We start from the raw sequence: 24,314 nt of genomic DNA, 5'->3' as shown, positions 1-24,314 counted from the left end.
CTTCTGTGGTACTGGGCCTTCTGATTAGGAGTAGTCCAGGCTCTGTATTTACCCCTCAATGACCAGGCACCAGATTCGGGATTCAGTGGTAGGCATGGGGTTCTGCTTTCAAGGTCACAAGTATGTTTGTTTAAACAAATTAATGTTGTGGCCAACACTATACACCCATCTTTAACCACTGACCTCCCTAGGGGTAGGCGGACAGCACTGTCCAGGAATAGGGCACCTTGGTGGTGGAGAGCGCCTTGAAATGCGCTAGTAACAACAATAGGGACACCCTACTTGAACACACACCACTGAAAGTCAAAGAAGGTAGACCAATCTGCATAATAACTTTCAATTACTCTTCCAATCAAGTAAACAAAATCATAAACAGAAAATGGCACACTCTCAACTCTGGACACCTGAACTTCCTCAAACCTATGTACTCACACAGTAAAGGAAAAAGTGTGCGGGACTTAGTGGTATATACAAGACCACATAAATTGACAGAGAGTGCAGAGTCATAGACTCTTCTTCCGCCACTAAAAGGTCACCATCTCTGTGGTCAATGTAGCGTATGCCTTCTAACCAGAATAAGTATGAACATTAAGTATGGGTGTAAAATCCGTTTCGCAGGTGAATTTGCTGATTTTTGGCAATTTCGCGATGCGCGAATCGCACGAATTTGCCCAAAAATCTTCAAATTCGCAAGCTACGAATTATTTTGCTTGGTCGCGCTTAAAAAATACAATATCACGCGCGCGGCGTTGACTTAAAGTGATTCTGAGTCCGCCGAGTTGTTTTTGCGTGTGCTGCGCCATTTTCGATCTTACTGCGTGATCGCTCAAGAGTTTTTCGAACGCAATTACGTTATCGCGGCTTGCCATCTTGCACAGCGAGAATTTGACAACAAGTATACGTCATAAAGGCCCGCGATCACGCATTGCAGTAAATTCTGAACACGTAGATGCAGCACGCAGCTGACTTCCGGCAGGAGATTTAAACAGCTCGCGTTCCGGAAATTGCAAAAATTTAAATTCTGCACAACAAATCCACCGCAGGAAGCATAAACCTTGTGAAAATGATGATTTTGATCAGAATAACTCCTCAGATTGACATTTGGCTGCACTTTTTGGTGCAGGAGTCAATTTTTTGGGGTGGGGTGGGAGGAAGGAAGTGCCCCAGAGTCTCCAACTTCCTGTTCCTGTCTAGCAGGCTCCTCCCAGTGCTTTGTCCATGTCCTGGTCACTTTTGTTTTGGATCTAGAGCCGGAAGGATTACTTTTTGTGGCTGCTGCTGGATATTTGTATTTGAGGACTTTTTGGACTTTGGAGTTTTGATCACTTTTGGACTTGAGAATTTACAAGTAACACTGCATCATAGAAACGGCAGCGGGGACAGAAACAGAAGCACTCGAGCGCGAGCAGCGAAAGCTGCCAACTGACAACCGACACTCCGGTTACAACCTGTGGAACATATCATCTCGAGCAAAAGTCCCCTAACGGAACCCCTTTGAGGGTTGGAAGTATCGCCTCAACGAAAAAAAAGAGACAATTCGGAGAATAGCCTTGAAAAAGTCGAGGGTTACATTTCCTAGCGACGAAACACGTGTTGGCTGTGACGTCTCCTGAAATAAACAACACCTATCGACAACCCTGAATAGCAAGGATCTCAATTATTAGTGATTGCATGACTGATGTATGGTGGAAACACATATGTACAACTTGTAACGCGATACAAAAACGTGTGCTAAGGAGTTTCAAGTATCTAGTGGCTATTGCCTAATCTAGAAGAGGAAGTGTGGTTCTCTTCTCCTTGTAGCACCGCCAATAATAGTAAGCTATAAATTAGAAAGGTGTATATTCCCTTGAAGTGCCAAAACCTAGTATAATACCACCAACCTAGTCCAAGAATTTACAAGTAAGTTGGTGTTGTTTGTTTGGGGCATTGCAGTTGAGTCAACTACAGTTCTAAAACTTTTTTCACAACTTTAACAAAATATATATTGTGGGGAGCCATAGTATCCAGTAGGCCCAGGGTTAGTCATAGGTGCATGATACAAATGTTTCTGTGATTTTTTTTTACTTAATTCTCATTTATGTCATGGAATTTTAGTTCACTGTTATATGTAGATTTGTAAAAAATTTTTGGGGTGCCTGTAAAGCCTCACTAGCCAGTAGGCCAAGGGGTAGTGAGTGGTGCATGGACCAAGTCTTTCTGTGGGGTGTCTTGAATGTAAACATCATTGAGGGCATTGGATTGAGGTGAATTTTTAATGTTTTTTTACTTTTTGGGGCTTTGTTGGGGCCTGGCCATGTGGGTGGGGGCCATTTTGAGGCCTGGGACAGGCAGGGCCTGGCCATGTGGTGGGGGTCAAGGGGCCATTTTGAAGCCAGGCAGTGTGCTCAGGCCTGCACCCAGTTTGCCTTGCTTTGAACCATTATGCCCAGGGGTAGTCAGTGGTGCATGGGCCTAGTCTTTCTGTGGGGTGTCTTGAAATTAAACATCATTGAGGGCATGAATGGCATTGGATTGTGGTGATTTTTGTGCGTTTTCTGACTTTTTGCGGTGTTGTTGGGGCCTGGCCATGTGGGTGGAGGCCATTTTGAGGCCTGGGACAGGCAGGGCCTGGCCATGTGGTGGGGGTCAAGGGGCCATTTTGAAGCCAGGCAGTGTGCTCAGGCCTGCACCCAGTTTGCCTTGCTTTGAACAATTATGCCCAGGGGTACTCAGTGGTGAATGGGCCTAGTCTTTCTGTGGCGTGTCTTGAATTTAAACATCATTGAGGGCATGGATGGCATTGGATTATGGTGATTTTTGAGTGTTTTTCAACTTTTTGGGGCGTTGTTGGGGCCTGGCCATGTGGGTGGGGGCCATTTTGAGGCCTGGGGCAGGCAGGGCCTGGCCATGTGGTGGGGGTCAAGGGGCCATTTGGAAGCCAGGCAGTGTGCTCAGTCCTGCACCCATTGTGCCTTGCTTTCAACCATTATGCCCAGGGGTAATCAGTGGTGCAAGGGTCTAGTCTTTCAGTGGGGTGTCTTGAATTTAAACATCATTGAGGGCATGGATGGCATTGGATTGTGGTGATTTTTGAGTGGTTTTAGATTTTTTGGGGCGTTGTTGGTGCCTGGCCATGTGGGTGGGGGGCATTTTAAGGCCTTGGACAGGCAGGGCCTAGCCATGTGGTGGGGGTCAATGGGCGATTTTGAAGCCAGGCAGTGTGCTCAGGCCTGCACCCAGTTTGCCTTACTTTGAACCATTATGCTCGGGGGTACTCAGTGGTGCATGGGCCTAGTCTTTCTGTGGGGTGCCTGAATTTAAACATCATCGAGGGCATGGATGGCATTGGATTGTGGTGATTTTTGAGTGTTTTTTTTACTTTTTGGGGTGTATAGCTGATGTTCCTCTGTCTTCCATTGCTTTTAGGTGCACAAGAGAACCACCAGTGCCAGGAAGAAGTCCTGCAGCGGTGTGTGCAGCACAATGTCACGTGACATCACGTGTGGCCACAGACAAGACAACTCAGCAACTCATGCAACTGCGGTCGGCTGTTCGGACATCTCAAGGAGATGGCCCCAAAGAAAGTTGGCCGTAGCGCCTCAGCGAAAAAAGTTGCCAGTGCCACTGCCCGTAAGAAGGAACAGAAGAAGCAAGTGGCACCACCTACCAAGGAGACTGGTGTGCCCACCGACACCTTTTTTGGGAAAAAAACTACGCCTGCAGCAGCAGCGGTGTCCGCCGGGGACCGAGCTGGAAGCAGCACCTCCGCTTCATTGGGCTCAGTGCCACCAGGCAAAGTTAGGTTGAAGAACATGAGCGCTGCTGCGGCAGCCACTTTGGTTGTTCAATCACCATCGACCAGTGATCTTGGCTCATCACAAGAAAGTACCATCCAATCAACGCCGTGTGTAAGTCAGCTGACGAGTGTTCAACCACAGCCGCAACCACAAACACAGGTGCAACTAGTACAAACGCAAGTACATGGGCAAGGAGAGGCACAAGGAGAGGCGCAAGGAGAGGCGCAAGTAAGGTGCAAGGAGAGGCACATGGAGAGGTGCATGGAGAGGTGCAACTAGAGGTTCATGGAGCGGCACAACTGCCTACAATGCTTGTTCCTCCGGAAGTAGGGGCACATCAGGAAATTGAAATTCAAGAGGAGATATCATCCGAGGAAGCCACTCCTCCTGATGATGATCCATTGTCTTCCAGATCCCCAGCAAGAAAGAATAAGGTCAAGGAGGGATACTACTACTACTACAAGTTCTTCTTCAAGCCCCCTTCATTCTGATGACCTTGATTGTGATTGGAACCCAGCAATGCAGTCTGAGAGTGAGTCACGCCATGAGCCGACAAAGGTAGCTAAGCCTAAAAAGAAGGCTCCCGCAACGCTTACTGAATGGGTTTGTGGACGTTTGTCATAGTCGTGGCCTTGAAATAAATGCCAATAAAACAAAATTTATGATGTTTAACCCCCCGGCATCCACCCGTTAGAGTACAACCCTGGGTAGTGTGAGGTTGGAAAGAGTTGCGACCTTTCAATATCTTGGGGTCACTCTACATGAAAAACTTTCTTGGGGAACCGCAACAGGTCAAATCCTAATTGAAATTGGCACTGCTGGCAGGGTATTCTCAAGGTCTCAAATACATCCACATATAAGCCAGTAAGCCCAGCCTTGGAGATGTACAAGACCCATGCAAGGGCTGCTGCTCTCTATGGTGGGGAGTTGTGGGGGCATTTATGTGGGTCTGCTAATGCCAAAACAGAAACAAAATTTTTAAGGCAGTTGCTGACACTCCCTCAGAGTACCCTGCTCCTCCCACTTTGGTTAGATTTAGGACTTGGCCCAATCGAAGATGAGCTAGCACTAAAGCCCCCTAGGTTCTGGTGCAGGCTATGGTCAACAACAGATTTGTTACACTATAGGCAAGAGCTTAAGCAGATATTAAGTTATAATAGCTCTGCAAAATTTCCCTGGTTGGCATTTATAAAACATGAATTTTCAAGACTAGGCCTACTCGCCCTGTGGGATATCCCGGAAAGTGGCTGTCGTGAAGTTTCGCGCAAGTCACTAACTCGGATTTTTATGGAAAAAAAACTCAATTCTGTTATCTGTGCCTCTAATGTTGGTACTCTGACTAAATCTTTTTTTGCTTTCAAAAATTCTTACTCATTCGAGAATTTTATGGATGTTGGCAACATAGGAGGGGAAAGACCAATGTGTTTCCCCTCCTCTGTTGCCAACATTCCACAGTGCCCTCCAGAGAGCTGCTGGAACCTGTGGTGGTGAGAAGACGATTAAAGAAGAATTTCTCTCTTGCCTGTTTCTGGGCTTCTTTATAACACTGCTGACGATTCACCGGGTGGGGACGGTTCACCACCACCCCCAAATGCTTATTCGGGTTCAGCTGTCCTGCTATGATTTACGTTGAGTGAGTACTTCCTTGTTTCTGCGTGGTGCCTCTTCTCTCTTCAAATTGATGAAATCTGCCCTGCTCATCTACGTATTGTGAATACTTCGCTGTCTCCTGCGTGGTATCCCCACCAATTTCAGCCTTTTGAACTGTGAAGGTTTTGCCATCTATGGGAAGAACTTCAGTTACTCTACTGCTGGCATGTGGCTTTCAGCTTGCTTTGTGTGAAGAAAATTACCTTGGCCTGACTTCTTAAGTGACTCTTCCCTCAGCCTCCGTGTGTCTATGGAGCCTTATGGACTTCCAGCGTCCTCCTCTGCCTACACGCGTCCTCACATGACCCCTGTTTCTTTGTGTGCTATCAGCGCTTTGGGTTTCTGAAGGTAGCATGTGTGGCCGTTTACTGAGGCTCTGCCAGCGGTGATGCACCCTTTCATTGCTGCTTCTGAGGTAGCGTGCGTGCGTAGCCTTTGACTTAAATTTGGGCGTATCTGCTCACTTTTGGCACAATGAAGTATTGAAGCGGTGGTGATTGTTCCTATATCCCGCTAATTTGGCTGCTAATATTTCACTAATTATTTTGAGAAATCCAGTGCGTCCGTGTGGAACTCTGACGCACTCTCTCAGCTGTTACCGGCGCTGCTGACAGAATCTTCAGCTGAGGTGATTTGTGGGGTGTTTTCGCTCTTTCCCCACCAGATGGCAGTGTGGCTTTACTGTTCTTCTCTGCCTTGTAAATGTAAATGTAAATGTGCTTCGATTTATATAGCGCGCTTTAACCCAGGGGTCTCAAGGCGCTTGCTTAGGGAACCCGTCCTGGTATTCCCCTGTGAGATACCCCGGCCGGGTATCCACAAGGTGAAAGCCAGGCATCCCGCCGCGAGGGGCCGTAGTGGAGATTAAGCAAGCTATTGCCCAGAGTCGCAGAGTGTGACCCCGTGAGTCGAGTAGGCACCGGAGCGAGAATTGTCGACTCCGTGGAATTTTGAGCCCGAGACCCGGCGAGGCGGGGAAACGAACCCTGGTCCACGGCCGATCTCAGCTTCCGGGTCTGCCGCCTCTAACCACTGAGCCACGCTTCTCCACTTCTCCACTCCCTTCCGAATTTTAACATACTGAGGAGAGCGGTTTTCTAATCAGCACCTCTCCTTCCTCAAGGAAGCTAAGCGTTGCTCAGTGACACATAACTCTACGAAGGAAAAGCTGCTTCCAATCTTGCCTGGCAGGTTTATTCGCTTTATTAACACTGATGAGCACAACTAATTAAAGTGTTTTTCATGCAGAAGGAGCCTCATCATTTCTTTTTCATCTTTACCATTTCGCTGATGGGCACAGCTTTTGCCCACACTGTACTGCTTGTTATTTCACGCTGACAGGCACAGCTTTACATGGTTAACTTTACACTGTTGGGCACAGTTATTTTCACCTTGGTCTTGCCTGTCTTTTCATGCTGACAGGCTCAGCTCTTCACTATTTTGCTGTATGAGGTTAAAGTAACAATGATGGGCACAGTTATTTTCACCATTGTCTTGCCTGTCTTTTCACGCTGACAGGCTCAGCCCTTCACTATTTCGCCGTTCTATCAGTACAGCTCATCCACATTTGCAGCGTGCACAGTGTTGTTTTGTGCTTTGTGGGTTTGTCATGTAATTTTGAGTTATTACCTTATACATACTGGCACATTTTCAAGTGTTTATTAATTCTAGTCTTGAATTACATTCTCTGTGTGCTGCATATCATACAATTGTACGTTTTAACCTTTTTATAAATAGTTTTTAACTGTTATAGCATGGTAGCTGCTAACATGTCGCAACCCCCACCCTTCCTTAATGAGGGAGTAGAACCTGTTCTGCCTTGGAAGCAATGGTTTGGTTTACTAGAGTCCTACCTAATTGCTATCAGTGGGGACAAAGTTTCTCATTTACCTAAACTACACACCCTATTACACAACTTGGGCTTTGAGGGACATAAAGTTTACAATGATATTTCCGCTAATGCAGAGGGAGAAAGTGATAGTGATGATGATAAGAATGTGTACTTGGTGGCTGTAAACAAATTAGAAAAACACTTCAGCAAGAAAATTAATGTAGTGTTAGAGAGGCATAAGTTATTTTCAAGGACACAGGGGAAAAGTGAGAAGGTCACACCATTCATTGCTGCATTAAAGGGTCTAGCTAACACATGTGAGTGTGAGTCTCTTCAAGATTTGCTAATTAAGGACCAGTTGGTTAGATGCACCAACAATACCAAGATACAGGAGAGGCTTCTTGTGGCCGACCCTGACCTCAAGGAAGCCATTTACATAGCGGTGGGGATTGAACATACAGCAGATTGTAGGGTTGCAATGAAAGGAGAAGGGGGGAAATCCACGGAGGTCAATGCCATAAGCAAACCGGATACAGGCAAAGATAGCAAAAATAAGCTGGCTAACATGTTACCCCCGGGAACTAAACTCAAGAGTTATATGTGTGGGAGTCCAACCCACCTTGCCAACAACCCCGTATGTCAAGCACATTCTGTCATCTGCCACAAATGTGGGAAAAAAGGACATGTGTCCAGGTTTTGTCATGATCAACGCTACAAATATGTGTTGTTAATCGAACCAGAATCGTCCCCTGATCCTAAGTTGATCTTCCAACTTAAAGATACAAATGATATGGACAAATATCCTTCTTGCAACATCACCCTAGACAACAAAACCGTAACTGTCTTTGCTGATTCATGTTCCCATTACACCCTTGTTGATGCCAAGGTATTCTACCAACTTTTTCCCTCATGGCAAGAAACTGTGCAGCCCCCTGACATCCAACCGGGAGGCTACAATGGGGACCCCATACCCTTATTGGGCATGACCACTAAGGAGAATGGGTTTAAAGATAGGAATACTGTATGCAATATTTACATCACCCAGAAGGGATCTAATCTGTTGGGGTGGAAACACTAAAGGGAACTCGGGATCAAGTAATATCCCAATAGTCCAGACCAGGTTCTCTTTGTAGATCCCTCAGTTGGGGGGATGGAGGTTTGCAATGATTTTCCGAATGAATTTTCAGATGAACTAGGCTTACTAAAGGATTACCAACACTCCATAAAATTAAAATCCAATGCCAAGCCGGTAGCACACAAGGCTAGACCCATACCACATTTAATGCATGCTCACCTTCGCATGGAATTAGACAGATTATTGTCTTTGGGGGTGATTGAACCCATTGAGTGTTCTCAATGATTGGCCCCCATTGTTCTTACCAAAAAAACATCCAGTAAGGACATCAGGCTATGTGTAGACCTCAGGGACCTTAACGGGAACATCTGGGTAGACAGACACCCCCCTTCCACGCATTCACGAGATCCTTACCCTTATAAAAGGTGCGAGTTGTTTCAGCATTCTCGACCTGTCCTCAGCCTATCACCAGGTAGAGCTTCACCCAAACTCACGCTATCTCACCTTGTATGTGACACCTCTGGAGCCATTCCGATTCCTTGGCTAGCCCTTAGGGTTGGCATCCACTGCGGCTGCCTTCCAGAGGATTAGGCAGCATGTTTTGAAATACCTTCCCAGAACTCTGTTTTCAATATGATATACTAATCTATGGGAAGGATCTGTAGGAACACAATACCATCCTCAGAATGGTGTTGACCAACTTGGAAAAAGCTGGGCTCACTCTAAAATAAGAGAAATGTCATATTGGAGTGGGATTGGTTGAGTATCTCTCTGGCACACCATCTCTGAAGATGGTATCAAACCCAAATTGGACCTGGTGGAAGCGATTCGCGACACTGCGGCTCCTAAATGCATCCAAGATCTCAAATAATTTTTGGGTCTATCCAAATATTATTCCAAATTTGTAAGAAATTATGCCTCCATAGTTGAACCCTTACTCAATTTGCTCAAATCCAGAACTTCTTTTGTGTGGTCCGATGACTGTCAGATGCCTTTGAATCTGTCAAAGTAAGCATCATTTCTGCCCCATCACTGGGTAAGTTTGACCCCAGCAAACCCACAATCCTTTGCACAAATGCAAGCAATAAGGAATTGGGAGCCAGTCTCACCCAAATGGGGGATGGGAAAGAGCAGATTGTTGCATTTGCCTCTCGAGCTCTAAAGGGTGCCGAATTCAACTACTCCGTGGTAGAGAAAGAGGCACTTGCTTGCTTTTGGGCAATCAAACACTTTCGTTTTTTTTCTGGAGGGCATTCAATTTACTGTAAAGACTGACCACAAACCACTAATGTTTGCATTCACTACCAAAGGAGCAAATAAAACCACCCCCAGAATTGCTAGGTGGATTTTTGGACTTGAGAGCTACAATTTTACTTTAAAGTACATGCCAAGTTCTCAAAACACGGTTGCAGACCTTTTATCACGTTCTCCATCAGAAGGGGAAGCTGTCCTATTAGTTGTGAATGTGACGATGTGATACTGCAACTTACCTGCTTGAATAAGGAGGAATGGAACTATAGTATGCAAGCAGATGCAGAAATGTGTTCTATCAAAGAGTTCATCAAAAATGGTTGGCCTGAAAATAAAAGTGACATTCCAACAACCTTATGTAAATTCTGGGATGTGAGACTTGAATTAAATAGTCAAGGAAACTTGGTTTGCAGAGGGTAAAAAGTGATTCCTCCAGAGAACTTGAGACAGAAGATTATGGGACTAGCACACGTAGGACATTTAGGGTGCAGTCTAACCAAGAATAAATTCAGATTGGAATACTGGTGGCCAAGCATGGATGCCATGACTGAAAATGTAGTGAAAAATTGTTTGGACTGTAGCCGCAGTGACAAAACTCACCAAACCCGCATGCCCACCCTTTCTCCTATCGAAGTGCCTGATCGACATGGTCAAAGTTAGCCTTGGACATTATAGGTCCACTCAACCTGAAAACATTGAATGAACGCTTCATTTTGGTACTAGTGGACTATCACACACATTGGGTGGTCTACAAATGTGTCCATCAAATCGACAAAAGAGTTCTCATATAGTTCTTAGAAAACGGATTCTTTGAGGAGGGATTACCTGACACCCTCATAACAGACAATGGAGTGCAGTTCACTTAGGACATTATTATTATTATTATTATTATTAGTGTGTTTTGTAAAGCGCGCAGCGGCCCCAACGGGGCATCCCGGCGCTGGGAGACTCTGAGAACTAGAGGGACAGGTCAGAGGTACCAAACTAGGAAGAAAAAAGAAGGGTTTTAAGGGATTTACGAAATGCTGGTTCTGTCTGGCATGTGCGAAGAGCTAACGGAAGCTTATTCCAGTGCTTGGAGGCACAGACCTCAAAAGTTTTTCCACCAGCACGGGAACGCTTAAATCGGGGAGTTTCTAGGAAAAATAAGGAGTTGGAGCGTAGTGCCCTAGATTTAACATAAGGGCGAAGAGTATTTTTAAGATGGGCCGAGCCATTGCCTTTAGATGCACGGAAAGCCAACGTCATTGCTTTAAAGACGCATCTTTTCGCAATGGGTAGCCAGTGGAGTTTACGGAGGTGAGGGGAGATATGATGTCTGGCAGGAATTCTCTCCACCAGCCGGGCGGCGGCGTTTTGAACCGTCTGCAATTTGTAACATAGGCCTGCTGTGATACCGAGATAAAGGGCATGAAAGTATGAAAGAGTTTCTCTCTCACAGGGGCATCACTCACCACAAATCTGTAATATATTGTCCGTTTGTTCAAAGAGTGTCTGCAGAGGGCAGAAATAATGGGGACACCAGCAAGTTCAGCTTTAATGGACACTGTTTGGGCCTATCGCACCTCTCCCAATTGTGTTACTGCGTATTCCCTGTTCACCTCTCTCAAAGGGAGGATCCTGAAAACAAAACTCACACCACCTGTATTAACAAGAAATGACGCATGTGCGGTAAATCGAAACGAAATCTCTAGAAGAGAAAGAGAACATCAAGTCAAATACAAGGTCAGATATGACCAGACCAAACATGTAAAAAACCAAATGTTTAAAGAAGGAGAATGGGTCCGTGTGGACTTACCCAAAGCACACAGGAAAGAAGAGTCCAGATTTTCGGATCCGTGCAGAATATCAAGGGTAGGGAAGAATGTAGTTCATCTTGATAACGGCCAAACATGGAGCATGGACAGAATCATCCCTCATGAACATGGTGGGGATCTCAGCAACGGTAGTAATCCAGAGAGAGGGTCAAAGGCTCTCCGTCCCAGGAGATCTCTGAGAACACGTAGCTCACCTGCCTGGACCAGAGGCTATTGTGTTATATGAGATACACTGTCATTTGTTTTTCTGCTTCCCCTTGCAGGCCTTGTTTATCTATTTGCATTGTTATTGTATTTAATGCTTTTCACCTCATCCCTGCTTTCATGTTCCTGCTCTTCCCCACTTTGCTTCCTTCTCTCCTCTTTCTCCTCTCCTCTTCCTCTCTGCCACCCTTTCTTTCTTCGCCCTATGCAGGGAGGTCTGTTGTAATCTGTACCACTTGGTACGCTATGTTCTCCCCTCCCTTGCACCTCCCATTGGTCTTTCCCCTCCTCTGTTGCCAACATTCCACAGTGCCCTCCAGAGAGCTGCTGGAACCTGTGGTGGTGAGAAGATGATTAAAGAAGAGTTCCTCTCTTAACTGTTTCTGGTCTTCTTTATAACAATACCACTTGTGGATTGTGAAGTGCAAGTGCTCTGGTAGGCATATTGGCGCTGAATAAGAGATATTCATTACCCCGTTCACTGATACTCATTTTAGCAACCTCAGCAGGATGAAATGTTGATTGAACTCAACAGGGTAGGGTCCAAGACCATGAGGTCGAATCCCCCCACCAGACCCAATGGTAAATCGTTCCAAGTTTTATTTGACAATGCCATGACCCCTTCTGTGCCCTTTGAACTCACCCTATAGCCCGCAAGTGGCCATTTGGCTGACCCCCCCAGCTGAACCAGGCAGTCATCTATAACCTTCCTATCCTTACAGCACAGCAACACTCACCGCTGCAGGTGCCATGGTGCAAGAGCCTCCGCTAGTCGCATAGTTAATACAATGATTTTTTAACTTAATTCAATACAGTGTATATGAATCAAGCTATGCACAGGCAATTGAGAATTTCACACATTCTGTAAATGTGAAACATTAGAGACTAAGTTGTCAAAATTAAGTTAGTTGCATTAGATTAATTTGTGTGAGCAGAACAAGAGCATCAACGAGAACCAAATATGGACGATGAGTGACCCCAATTGAACTATGGAAGCTAGTGCAGATGGGCAATCCAAAAGTTGCCTGGCTGTGGTGGAGTTGCCCTCTCATGTGCAGCAACTAGTGTACAATCTGCTTACACTCCCAGGCTGTATACATATTAATGGTGTGAGAGACCAATGCCATCAATGTCGGAATCTAAGATTCCCAGTTTATGTTCTAATGCAGCCCACCTTACTGTGGGTCCTGCAATGACCCCTTTGCCTCACTATGAATACCCAAGATACTTTTCACTTAACGCACTTGCATGTCACTCAAGTAAGACACCTAGCAACAATGGTAAAAGTGTAATAGTATGGTGGCGGAAGCCCCCAACACCATTGTGCCCCGTCAAGTAAGCAAGGATTTGAACCCAAAAGAACTTCTTACTGAACTCAGTAAGTCATGGAGACTGCATCATTTACAATGAGAACTCTTCTGACCTAAGCACGCCGCAGTATTTTTGTGTTTTTGCCAGTATGAAACCAGAATTGTTAACTTCGGCGCTCTACAAAATCACTCAACAATGATGCTACTTGGACCTAAAATGAGGGTCTGGAAAACCAGTCCTTTCACTTATCCTGATCACAAATCATAACCCTGGCTGCGAGAAAGCTAAATCCCTTCTCGCCGGGCACTCCTGCTCACAGAAATTAACGTTTTGCTCCATTTGTACAGTGGCAGCATTCCTACCATCTAGTGAATAAAGACTAGGTGTGATCACCAATGTTGGCACAAGCATCGAAGAATCCGGTCAACAAAAAAAAATTAAACCACACTCGTGCTCTTTGGCATGCAGCCTGAAGAGTGGCTGGGACAGAGAAGAGCATTACAGCATAACTATGTCTCTCCTCCCTGAATGCAGCGTTCCTAAATTACACATATAGGCGACCAAATAACCCTGCTCAAATACCAAACGGAACAAGGTACTACCTCAATTATCTCAGCCACCTCCCACAACCAATACTTCCAAGCATACAACACTGCTATATGAACCATTACAAATACAGACACTTGATGTAATACAATTGAAAGAAAAGTAACTCATTCACAAGTTACATGTTGCTCAGTTTGGAGTTGCAAGTGAATTAGAACAATTATGGTGCATTTCCTATTCCATTAGAAACTAAATGCAATTAACATTACCAATATAGCGCCTCAAATGTTTCTTTAAATGATTTTCCAATTACTCTGTGGTGCTGACTTCTCCCTTCCCTGCAATAAATAAAATAAGGAGAGCTTTACATAGGCATTTTCATCAAGATTTCAGCATTTCTTCCTAATCACATTTCCAACTATAGGCAAGTAATGAAGGGCCATATTTATGAAGTAGGCGACGCAGGGCAGCACAGCAAGTCGCCTTGCGGCGCTGCCCTGCATCACAGGGAACGGGCAAGAATGCACTGTATTTAATGCATACAGCACATTCCTGTCCTTTCCTCCTGTGCTGGGGAACAATCAGGCACCTAACTCCAACGCAGGTACCCTTGCACCAAGGTGCCAGTGTGCCTGTGTTGTCTCCAGGATTGGTTTTGTGCAGGAAGGTGCATCTTACTTCACAAAAACAATCTTGAGAGGCTTTTTCCTCTTTCTGTATGTCCTACAGAATGCAGAACACATAAGAAGAGTAAACAAAGAGGAAAATATTTCTCCTCATTACGCTTCTCCTGGGAAGGAGTATTTTTGAGCGCATTCCCAGATTTATCAGGTTTGGTAAATTTGAGAATTCCTCCCTTGAGCAGAGTAATGCAGTGCTGTGATTTGCACTGTGTTGCATTACTCCATATTTTTGAAGCCACTCAAAGCCCTACAAAGTGGTTTTGTGTGATTCCAAAAACATTTCTTAGAGGTTTGCATCATGCATGTGCCATGTGGCATGGTGCAAGCATGATGCACAGCACTCATATAAATATGTCCCTAATTATTTGGGGGCATATTTATGAAAGGGGTTGTGTTATGCTTACACCACACAACATGGTGCAAGTGCTACGCGAGCCCAAAATGTGATTTATGAAGTCGAGCAAGGCCACCTTGCAAATTGCTGAGTTGCATTATCCTGCCTGGGAAAGGCGTTCCATGAGCATTGCGTGGGGGTTCCAATGCACCTCCTATGGTGTTTGATGCATTCCAAGATTTACCAAAAGTGGTAGATTTGGGAATGTGCCAAAAAGATACGCTTTCTCAGGGGAAGCGTAAGGAGCAGAAATATCTTGTTTTCTCCTCATTACTTCCTCTTCTATGTGTTCTGCATTCTGAAAGAGAAATATGCCTCTCAGGGTTGTTTTTTTGCAGAAAGGTGGTCTTTACTGCATAAAAACAATCCTGTGTGCAACACTGGCACTCTTGCACAATGGTGCAAGAGTGCCAGCATTGGTGCCAGCATTGGTGCAATGGTGCAGGAGGGCCAGCATTGGTGCAAGAGTGCCAGCATTGGTGCCAGCATTGGTGCTAGACAGCCAAAACATCACCAGCGCAGGGACAAAGGCAGAAATGCACCATATTATTTTAAATACGGCACATTCCTGCCCTTTCTCTGTCACGCAGAGCGGGGCAGCAAGGTGACTTGCTGCACTGTCACCTTGCTGCACTGCTTGGCTTTTTTATAAATATAAATATGCCCCTTAATGTACAAATGAACAAAAATCATAACAATTAAAATCATAACAATTTGAAAGCATTTTCAAATCAATTAAAATCTAACCTGAGTCCATTAATCAAGAGAGTTCCTTTATAATTTGGTTAAATTGGCACTAATTTTCAAAAGAAAAATCACATTTAGTCGCACCTGAAATTGCCACAATCCGAATGTGTGTTCTACTCAGAAACCATTTGCGAATAAACACACAGAAACCCACCAGATATGTTATAAGCTTTTTACAATGTCAATCAAAACGTGATCGATGTCTCAAGCATTTTCCTATAGCATAACTCCAGTGGTCGTGTAAACAATTATATTAATAAAACAAACTTTTGGGAAGGAAAGATTCTCATTTGATCATTAACCGTTAAGAAGCTATGGTCCGATTTTAGAATCTGTTTTTGAGTTTGTGGACAGGGTACTCCATCATGTTTGTCTCCAGCGATTTTTCAGTCCGCTACCGAACCATCAGATTATTTTTTATTTCAAGAAATTTTATTGGATATTACAGTACAACAGCTTAAGACATGAAAACATTCCATATGTAGGTGAGAGCACACCTGAACTGAATTAGTATCAACGTGTGAGAGCATGACAATCAGAAAGGCATTAGAGAAGTGAATCATGGGTACATTGTACATTCAGGTGTGTCCGGGCATTTGTCTAGTAACACAGTTATCCCAAGAGGCCTTGCTGATACTGAGGTCAGAAAGAAAAGAAAAGAGAAGGGAAGGAAAGAAGAGCGTGAAGACAGGTAAGAGAAAGAGAGCAAAGAGAAAAAGAAGAAGAAAAAAGTGCGCCACTATGCAGCAGAAACGGTACCGCCTTTTACAGCATACCTCGTGTTGATATACCATGTGTGTTTGTCCGAAAGTATAGGGACTTCGGGGGATTACATGAATTGGAGGTTTCACGGAGGTCTGTGGGAGTTAAAGTAGATGTCCAATGAGTTCCAAATTTTCCTTCTGGAGGGTCGCCAGGGTGTGTTTTGGAGAGTAATGTTGTCTGCCCCTCGGAGGTTAATCACCCAGTTAAACCAACAGGCATAACTAGCCTTTTTGGTGTCTTTTCAATTATTTAGGACGATTTTAACTGCCGTCATGAGTAGGAAGTCTAACAGGGCTCTGTCCGATTCAGAGAGTTGTGTTACCTTAGCAAATCCAAAGACTAGATAGGGGAGTTCTTTGGGAGGCGTAATATTAACAGTTTGTGGATGAAGTCGAGAACTCTGTCCCAATAGGATGAGACGCAGTCACATTGGAGGACAAGGTGTTCTAAATTACCTTCTGCATGTCTGCAGTTCCAGCAGAATGCATCAGGGCTAATTTTGTGTGCATATAGACGAGCCGGCGTCCAGAAGACCCTGTGCATGAGCCAGAACTTTGTTTGTGATAAAGTAGGGCTTATTTTATGACTCATACAGGACTTCCATGCCTTGGAGCACTCTTGTTCAGAGATTGGAAAGGAAGCGGTGGAGGACCAGAATTGTGTAGTTTTTTCGTTAATTCTAGAGGATTGTGGGCTTAACAGTTTTGTATATCCTTGAGACCTGGTGTCCTAGTCTATTGAGGCTGGATAAAAATGTAAGAAGGGTTGGGGGTGTAGCAGACAAACTCGCTTTTGTAATGGCTGTTTTTATGTTCAGGAAGGTATAAACATCAGAGGACTTGATCTCGAATTTTGATTGGATTTCTGAAAAGGGCAGAGGGTAGGCACCATCATATAATTGGTGGGGTAAGAGAACGCCACTCCGTATCCAAGAACGGATGTACAGTAGTTTCCCCTTATATGTGATGATCGGGTTATTCCAAATCGATTCCCATCTAGATTTCCTTATTGTCGAGTCCATCAGCTTGTCAATTTTAAGTAGGGCTACCTTGGTGGTAGTGAAGACGGATTTTGAGCAAGGGATTTGATTCGCCCTCATTGACAGGATTGAGATGGGGCGGATATCTCCCAGGAGAGCTTTTTCTATATCTAACCACACAGGCGAATAGTCCAGAGGTGGGGACAGCCAATAAGAGCCTTGTTTAGCTAAGAGGGCTATTTGATATCTTTTGAAATCAGGGAGATTGACTTCGCCAGCTGACTTATCTAGTCTAAGTTTTTGAAGGCCTATACGTGCTTTTTTTTTCTTTCCATAGAAAGTTAGACAGAGCTTAGTCTAATTTCTGGTGGAAATCTTGGGATAACATTAGAGGGAGCATGGAGATTAGGTGGTTTACCAGCGGTGAGATCATCATCTTGATGGTCTCAATTCTGCCCCACCAAGTGATGAAGCGTGGTGACCACCCATTTAATTGGTTTTAAATCTTTTTGAGTGTCAGGGTTTCGTTGTGCCGTAGAGCATCCAAGTTAAATCTCCAGATATTTGATGTAGCTGTTTTGCCAAACGAGTCCCGATGTGCCCAACATTTCTTTGTAGGTGTAGATGTTAAGAGGTTTAACTTCTGATTTATCTCGGTTGAGCTTATAACCGGAGTGTGTGGAGTATGAGTCAAAAGATTCCATTAGTGCTGTGATAGAGACATCTTGCTGTTCAGTGACTACCAAGATGTCGTCTGCATAAGATTTTTTAAGGTGGAGACTCTTCTGGCATCGCTAGTGGAAATCTTAGATGAATAGCCTATGGACAAAGGGCTGGTTGGCATTCTAACTTATTTTTTTTTGCGGGGGGATTGCCAAGTAAAGGCTTGCACTCCTAAAAAGGAGAAAACACACACACTGGAAGAAAACCTCGAGGGTGGCAGGGTCATTAAAAAAAAATATTTTGCAAACCCCCATTGCTGAGTGGACACACTAAGCATGGAAACCGCACTACAAGTAAAAGCTATGTGGCCTTCAGAAAGGCTGGCGTGGTAGAAGCTGCTCTGAAGACACAGGCAGATAGAGATCCGGGCCAGCCCCACCCCCCCTTTTTCATATACTAGTATTGTTTGGTTTGGTGTATATTCTCCAATTAACTTTTGCATTTTAATGTGGCTCCATGTTGGACTCATGTTACTGTATGTTCTGTTGTATTCTTGGCAATAAAAACATTGCTGTAATAAAAAAGAGACCAAGGCCAGTAAGTTAGGGATCTCTAAATATGATGGGCTTTCATCCGAAAGGTTAGTCAAAGTTATAATTTCTGCCATCCCAGTGGGACATTGGAGCATCCCTCAATCCGTATATAAAGTGTTAGATTTAGAATTTGACTGGCAAGGTACTCTATTGTAAATGCACAGTTCCCTGTCCATCAAACTCACAGTCCATCTTCCTCATTTAGAGATTAGTGGACTATCATTGATGGAAAGCAACCTTCAATGGCCCAAAAGTGTAGGGACTGTCAGAGTAAAGCCATCATACAAGCTCTATATTTAGATTAAATGGTATGATGTCTTTCTGATCTTTACCACCAGGAAAATCTTACCTTCGGGCAAGCCGTTGAGAAACCATTTCATTTCCCCTTTTTAGACGCTCTGTGATTTAATATTCACAAAGGTTACAAAAAGATGTAAACTGACTCGGGAGATATTCTCTCTCAGACGTGAGACTGCCGGATTCAGATTCAAGGTACAAGTTCTTTTCTCGCACTGAATACGTTTTTCCACTCCCTAGTTGAGCCTATGTGCGGCCCCCCTGAATCATTGTGTTTTCGACGCTTTGGGATTTACTCCAACAGAAGTTTTCAATTATACTGATCCTGCACTGCTTTTGTTGTAGAATTCATCCTGTGAATGTATTATTTTCGCAGGCATTTTTAGTATAATTAATCCTAGGCCCAGTATACTAAGAAAGATTATGTCTATCCTTCCCAGACCCACGAAACTCATGAATGGGACTGGACTGTAGTTACCTGCCTCTCTGACATAGGAGCCTACGGGCCGATTGTTGTATCTCAATTCCACTTATTGCTATGGTGGATATAAGGTGAACATTCATTTCCTCGTGTTAATTCATTCATTCAGCATATTCATCAATCATCCATAATAATTTGGTTATTCCTTTAACTTTGTATATATTCGTAGGTGTCTCCCTATATCCTAATGAAGACCCTTGGGTAAGGACTCAATGCACCTCCGTTTGTCTATGGGGTCGAAACGTTGACTGTGATTTTGTACCTGTACTGATTATAATTCACAGCATTGGTAACAACAATTGTGTTACTGTATCTCATATATGACTGTTTTACAAATTGATATCAGCTGATCAGGCAATCAGACAGGTCTTCTTTTAAGACACATTGTAAATCTTGTATAAACACCCCCATTTCACATTTTCAAACCCTCACTAGAGCACCTCCTTGAGCACAATCCCTTTGAAGCACCTCACCTGTACATATTTATATATATATTATTTAATAAGAGACATGTATTTTACATTGTAGTTATAATGCAAGTGTTTCTACTATGTTTATGGTCATGTGACCAAGCAGATCTGACCACTCAGGGGGTGTGTTCACTATTGCACAGCATATAAAAAACTGAATAGTATGTAACCACTTTGCATGTGATCAAGGGCCTACGGGCCCGAAACGCGTCATTGCTGCTGTTGCCTACCTGCACCATTAAATGCATCTAAGGCCAGATCCTGTGGTCCATCTCCTTTGTTTGCTTCGCCGATCGATTGGATTGAAGGTGGCTTGGGGAGTTCTTTTGTGCATATTACTTCGGAAGTGTGGTTTACTTCCGGTAACGGACCCCCTCTCCAGAATGCCGGGCCCCGGGGAAAGCAGAGTCGCAGACTAGTCTTTCCCCGGGGTCTTTCGCGCAGGGGATAGTCTAGGCAGGGGAAGGGGAGGAGTTAGGGGGTGGGTACTTAAGCGCGGGGGAGGAAGGGATCTTCCTCTTTTCTGCGCCTGGCACCATCGGGAGGGAGCTCGAAAGGAGTTGTAGTTAGTGTGTAGTTGAGGCCTAGTGCTACTTTTGGATTTTGTACTCGGAGCTGTTTTGCGGCAGCTGGGGGCTAGTCTTGCTTTCCTGTTCTTGTTGCGGTTTCGGGTAGGATGTCTGGTGTGTCTGCGGAACAGGTCCGTGAGGCCTTGTTACTGCTCGCTAGGGCCGGCCGCGAGGACCTGATTAGGCCCGGGGTCATGGACCAGGCCTGGGTGGGGGCCTCGAGAGGCACGAGGGTTGCCTCGGCCGGGGTGCAGGCGGCGGTTTTCGCCTGCTTGGAGGACGACCAGGTTCAGGAGGGTGGCTCGGGGGTCAGGAGGGGGGGGGGTGTCCCTAAGGATACTGCGCGGGGCGGGAAGCGCAGGACGACTTCCGCGCGCCCCTTTCCCCAGTTGGAGTTTTTGCCTGGGGCTTCGGGGGCGGCCGTGCGGGCCGTGCCCGAGGAACTTCCGCTCCATGGTCCTCTGTTGGCGCCGGACGGTGCTGCGCGGGGGGTGGAGCTAGGTGACGCACAGGCCGGGCCCGCGCTGGGCCTGTCCGGGTCGGGGGGTGGCGGCGGGGCCCCTGGGCCCTTGGTCTGCCTGGAGGAGGCCTCTGTTAGTGGGGATGGTCCTGGGTTGGACTTGAGGGTGTCTGGTGGGGGCCCGATTGACTTGTCCCGGGGCTCTAGGGTGGGTACCCCGGCCGCGGTTCGGCCGCTGGTGCCTGGGTTTGCGGTGGGCAGGAGTGCTTCCCCCACCCTGGTTCCCAATGGCGGCCCGGGTTGGGTTCAAGGTTTCCATCAGGTGGGTTTCTTCCCCCGGGGGGGCGAATTTTTTGGCCACGGTCAACCGCTCCCCCCACCGATTTGGGGTTCTGTCTCCTGGGAGGAGAGGTCCAGAGGGGAACGTATCTTGGAGAAGATTCAGGAGGTCAGGTGGGCTGAGGAGACGAGGGCCCGAGTAGGTTCAGTCTGGGGCCCCGACATTGAGGGGCCTCCCACCCCCACCTCGGAGGAGGAGAGAGAAGCGGAGAGGCAGGAGGAGGAGATTCGGCAGGCGAGATTGAGGAAGTCAGGCCCGGCCGCCCACCTTACGGGGGGTGCGGCCGGGGTAGGGACGGCCAGCACGGCTTTGAGGCCCGATGGAGCCGGGGCCCTGCCAGGTTCGAGCGACCTGGGGGGCGGGAGGGGATCCAAGTCGGCGGTTGTCGGCAGAGCCAAGGGGGGCCTTGCGGGGCGCATCACGGCTCCGAGACGCAGGCCGGAAGTAGTAGGGCAGTCCGCGGCGGCTGTCCCTCCCCCGCGGGATCAGGCAACGGCTACTGGTGGCGCCACCGTATCGCGTGGCCGCGAGTGTGCGCCCAAGGGAGTGAAACGTGCTGTGAAGTGTGTCTCGAGTGCGGGTGTGGATCAGGAACCGGTGCTTGAACTGGATTACAGTGATGAGAGTGAGGAGTTGGAGGAGGGGGAGGTGCGGGATGACCTGGAAGGCGTAGGCCGCGCAGCGGGGGGTGACGACCTTGGTGTGTTGCAGGTCGACCCCGGATCACGGAAGAAGACTGGACCTGGGAAGGCCCGTGGAAAGGAGTCCAGAGGACGGCCCCGGGAGCGGACGGAGGCACTAACAGGTGAGAGTGCCTGGTGGGCGGTTTGGGATGACGCACCCCGGGGTGGGGAGGGGCGGAAGCGGGCCTGCAGGTCGGTGGGAGTGGGAGATGGGTCGGTGAGGGTGGGGGGGGCGCCTTCGGGCGGTCCACCTGTGGATGGTAAGAAGGTGGATGGTAAGTCGGTAACTTTGGGAGTACAGACTGACAAAAGTGATGGGAAAGATGAAAAGGGGGTGAAGGTCCCGAAGAAAATGCCTTACATGGGGCTGGCAATGCCGTTGGGGTCACATTTGTCCGAGAAGATGAGGGAGAAGATTTGGAAGCACGAGTTTGTGGACGTTTTTAAGTTGTTGCACCGGGAGGTTCAGGCGAAGGAGGGTTCCAAGGAGGAGGAGTGGGAGTTGACGAGGCGGCCTAGGGTGCCTATCACCATGGAAAATTGGACTTCGGCCTTTTTGATCTATGCTAGCGTCTATTGTCTGAAATATCTTGACCGGGCGATTGCGTTGTTCAAGTACATGGACATCATCCGTAAGGCCCAGATGCAGTTTGGTGGTTTTGCATGGTTAAGCTATGATGAGGAGTTTCGGGCCTGGGTCAGCGCCGATCCAGAAAAGAGCTGGGGGGAGGTGGATCAGGAGCTTTGGATGCAGTGGATGGCGTCGTCGCACTCGTCGGCCTCTACGCATACGGCCAGCGGTTTACCGGTGTTGTGTCGGTCTTTTCCGACGCGTCCCGCCCAGGGCGGGGCGGGGGGCGGAACTGTGCCCAGCACCATTGTGTCCGGGCAGCAGCCCAAACCGGGAGGGGCCACCACGGGGGTGTGTTGGAGCTACAGTCGGGGTTTCTGCTCAAGGTACCCGTGTAAGTTCAAGCATGAGTGTTCTAAGTGCGGGGGAAGCACCCCATCACTCAGTGCCTCTCGCTCGCCACCCTTTCTGAACAGTGGCGGAACGCCAGGGGGCGGGGCCAGCCTGGCCCGAAGGGCGCCTACTCCGGTTAGGGTGGAGGCGATGGCCCTGTGGCTCGCGTGCTACCCTGACCGCGAGGCCGCGGCGCGGCTCTTTTGGGGTTTCACCGAAGGCTTTCGGGTGGGTTATCAGGGCCCCAAGGAGCGGCGGTGGGCCGAGAATTTGAGGTCGGCGAGGGAGTTGCCGGGTGTGGTAGCTGCGAAGTTGCAGAAGGAGGTGTCGGAGGGGAGAGTTGCGGGGCCGTTTGTTGACTGGCCGCTGCTGGACCTGATCGTTTCGCCGCTGGGGGTGGTGCCGAAGAAGGAGGAGGGGGAGTTCAGGATGATTCACCACTTGTCCTGGCCGGAGGGGAGGTCGGTGAATGACTTCATTGCGGAGGAGGACTCGAGGGTGCTGTATGCGTCGGTGGACGATGCGGTCCGGATGGTGCGTTCTTGTGGTCCCGGGGCTGAGCTGGCGAAGTGTGACATCAAGTCGGCCTTCCGGCTCTTGCCGATTCACCTAGCGGATTTTGGGCTCTTGGGCATGCAGTTCGGGGGTGCCATCTATGTCGACAAAGTCCTTCCCATGGGTTGTGCCATCTCCTGTGCTTTATTTGAACTGTTTAGCACGTTTCTGCAGTGGGTCATGGTGCGGGTGAGCGGGTGCCGCGAGGTCGCTCACTACCTGGACGACTTTCTTTTTCTGGGCAAGGCAGGGTCGGGGGATTGTGGCAGGGCTCTGTCGCATTTCCAGGCCTTAGCTGTGCAATTTGGAGTACCTCTCGCGCCTGAGAAACGGCTGGTCCCAGCTGCCGCCTCACGTTCTTGGGGATCGAATTGGACTCGGTGGATTGGTTGGCGCGCCTTCCTGCGACTAAGGTGAAGGAGATTTTGGAGTGTCTGGAGTGGGCTGTGGGGGAACGGCGGATTCCTTTGCGGGCGGTTCAGAGGCTGCTGGGTTTCCTTAACTTCGCGTGCCGGGTAGTGCGGGCGGGGCGCTCGTTCTGTCGGCGGCTCGGCATGGCCATGTCGGGGGCAGTGCTTCCGCATCACCGGGTGAGGGTCTCGCTGGGGGTGCGGACGGATTTGAGGACTTGGATCACTTTTCTGCGGGATTTCCATGGGGTGCCTTTGGAGTTTGATGAGGAGAGGGTGGTGTGGCAATGCCAGATCTTTTCTGACGCGGCTGGGTCAGCGGGGTTTGGAGTCTTTTGGGATGGGCGGTGGTGTGCGGAGAGCTGGCCGGCCTCCTGGATAAAGCAGGGCAGGAGCATTGCCTTTCTCGAGTTCTTCCCTTTGCTGGTGGCTCTGGTGGTCTGGGGGGATGACTTTCGGGACAGGACAGTGCTTTTCCACGTTGACAACATGACGGTGGTGGACCTTGTGAATAACCAAAGGGCGAGGGACCTGCGAGCGCTGCGGCTGTTGCGGAGGTTCATGTTGGCTTGTCTGCAGTTGAATGTGGTGTTTCGGGCCAAGCATGTCCCTGGGGCGAATAATGACATTGCGGATGCTTTGTCTCGTTCGCAGTGGCAGCGGTTCCGACATCTGGCGCCGGGTGCGGACGCCTGCAAGACCGAGCTGCCGGCCGGCATCTGGTACTTGGGGGAGTGAGGATGATTGGTCTGGTGGAAGGTTCGTTGGCCCCGTCCACGAGGAGGACATATCGGCTG

At 47.6% G+C, this 24,314-nt stretch overlaps 1 protein-coding gene across 2 annotated transcripts in view; it reads right to left on the bottom strand.

Moving 5' to 3' along the window:
- LOC147698087 (acetylserotonin O-methyltransferase-like) overlaps positions 1–24,314 on the bottom strand; it is an 828,469-nt gene that overhangs the window by 385,347 nt on the left and 418,808 nt on the right. Inside the window, exon 4 of one of the 2 annotated variants that reach the window (XM_086934762.1) lies at positions 13,734–13,802. The exons of the other annotated variant lie outside the window; for it this stretch is intronic. Coding sequence (XP_086790888.1) covers positions 13,734–13,802 — 69 coding nt within the window. The remainder of the gene's footprint in view (positions 1–13,733; positions 13,803–24,314) is intronic. 2 annotated transcript variants of the gene reach the window in all.

This window comes from Lissotriton vulgaris, chromosome 8 (genome assembly GCF_964263255.1).
Source record: "Lissotriton vulgaris chromosome 8, aLisVul1.2, whole genome shotgun sequence".
Lineage (NCBI taxonomy): Eukaryota > Metazoa > Chordata > Amphibia > Caudata > Salamandridae > Lissotriton > Lissotriton vulgaris.
This window is presented reverse-complemented; position numbering and strand designations above follow the sequence as displayed.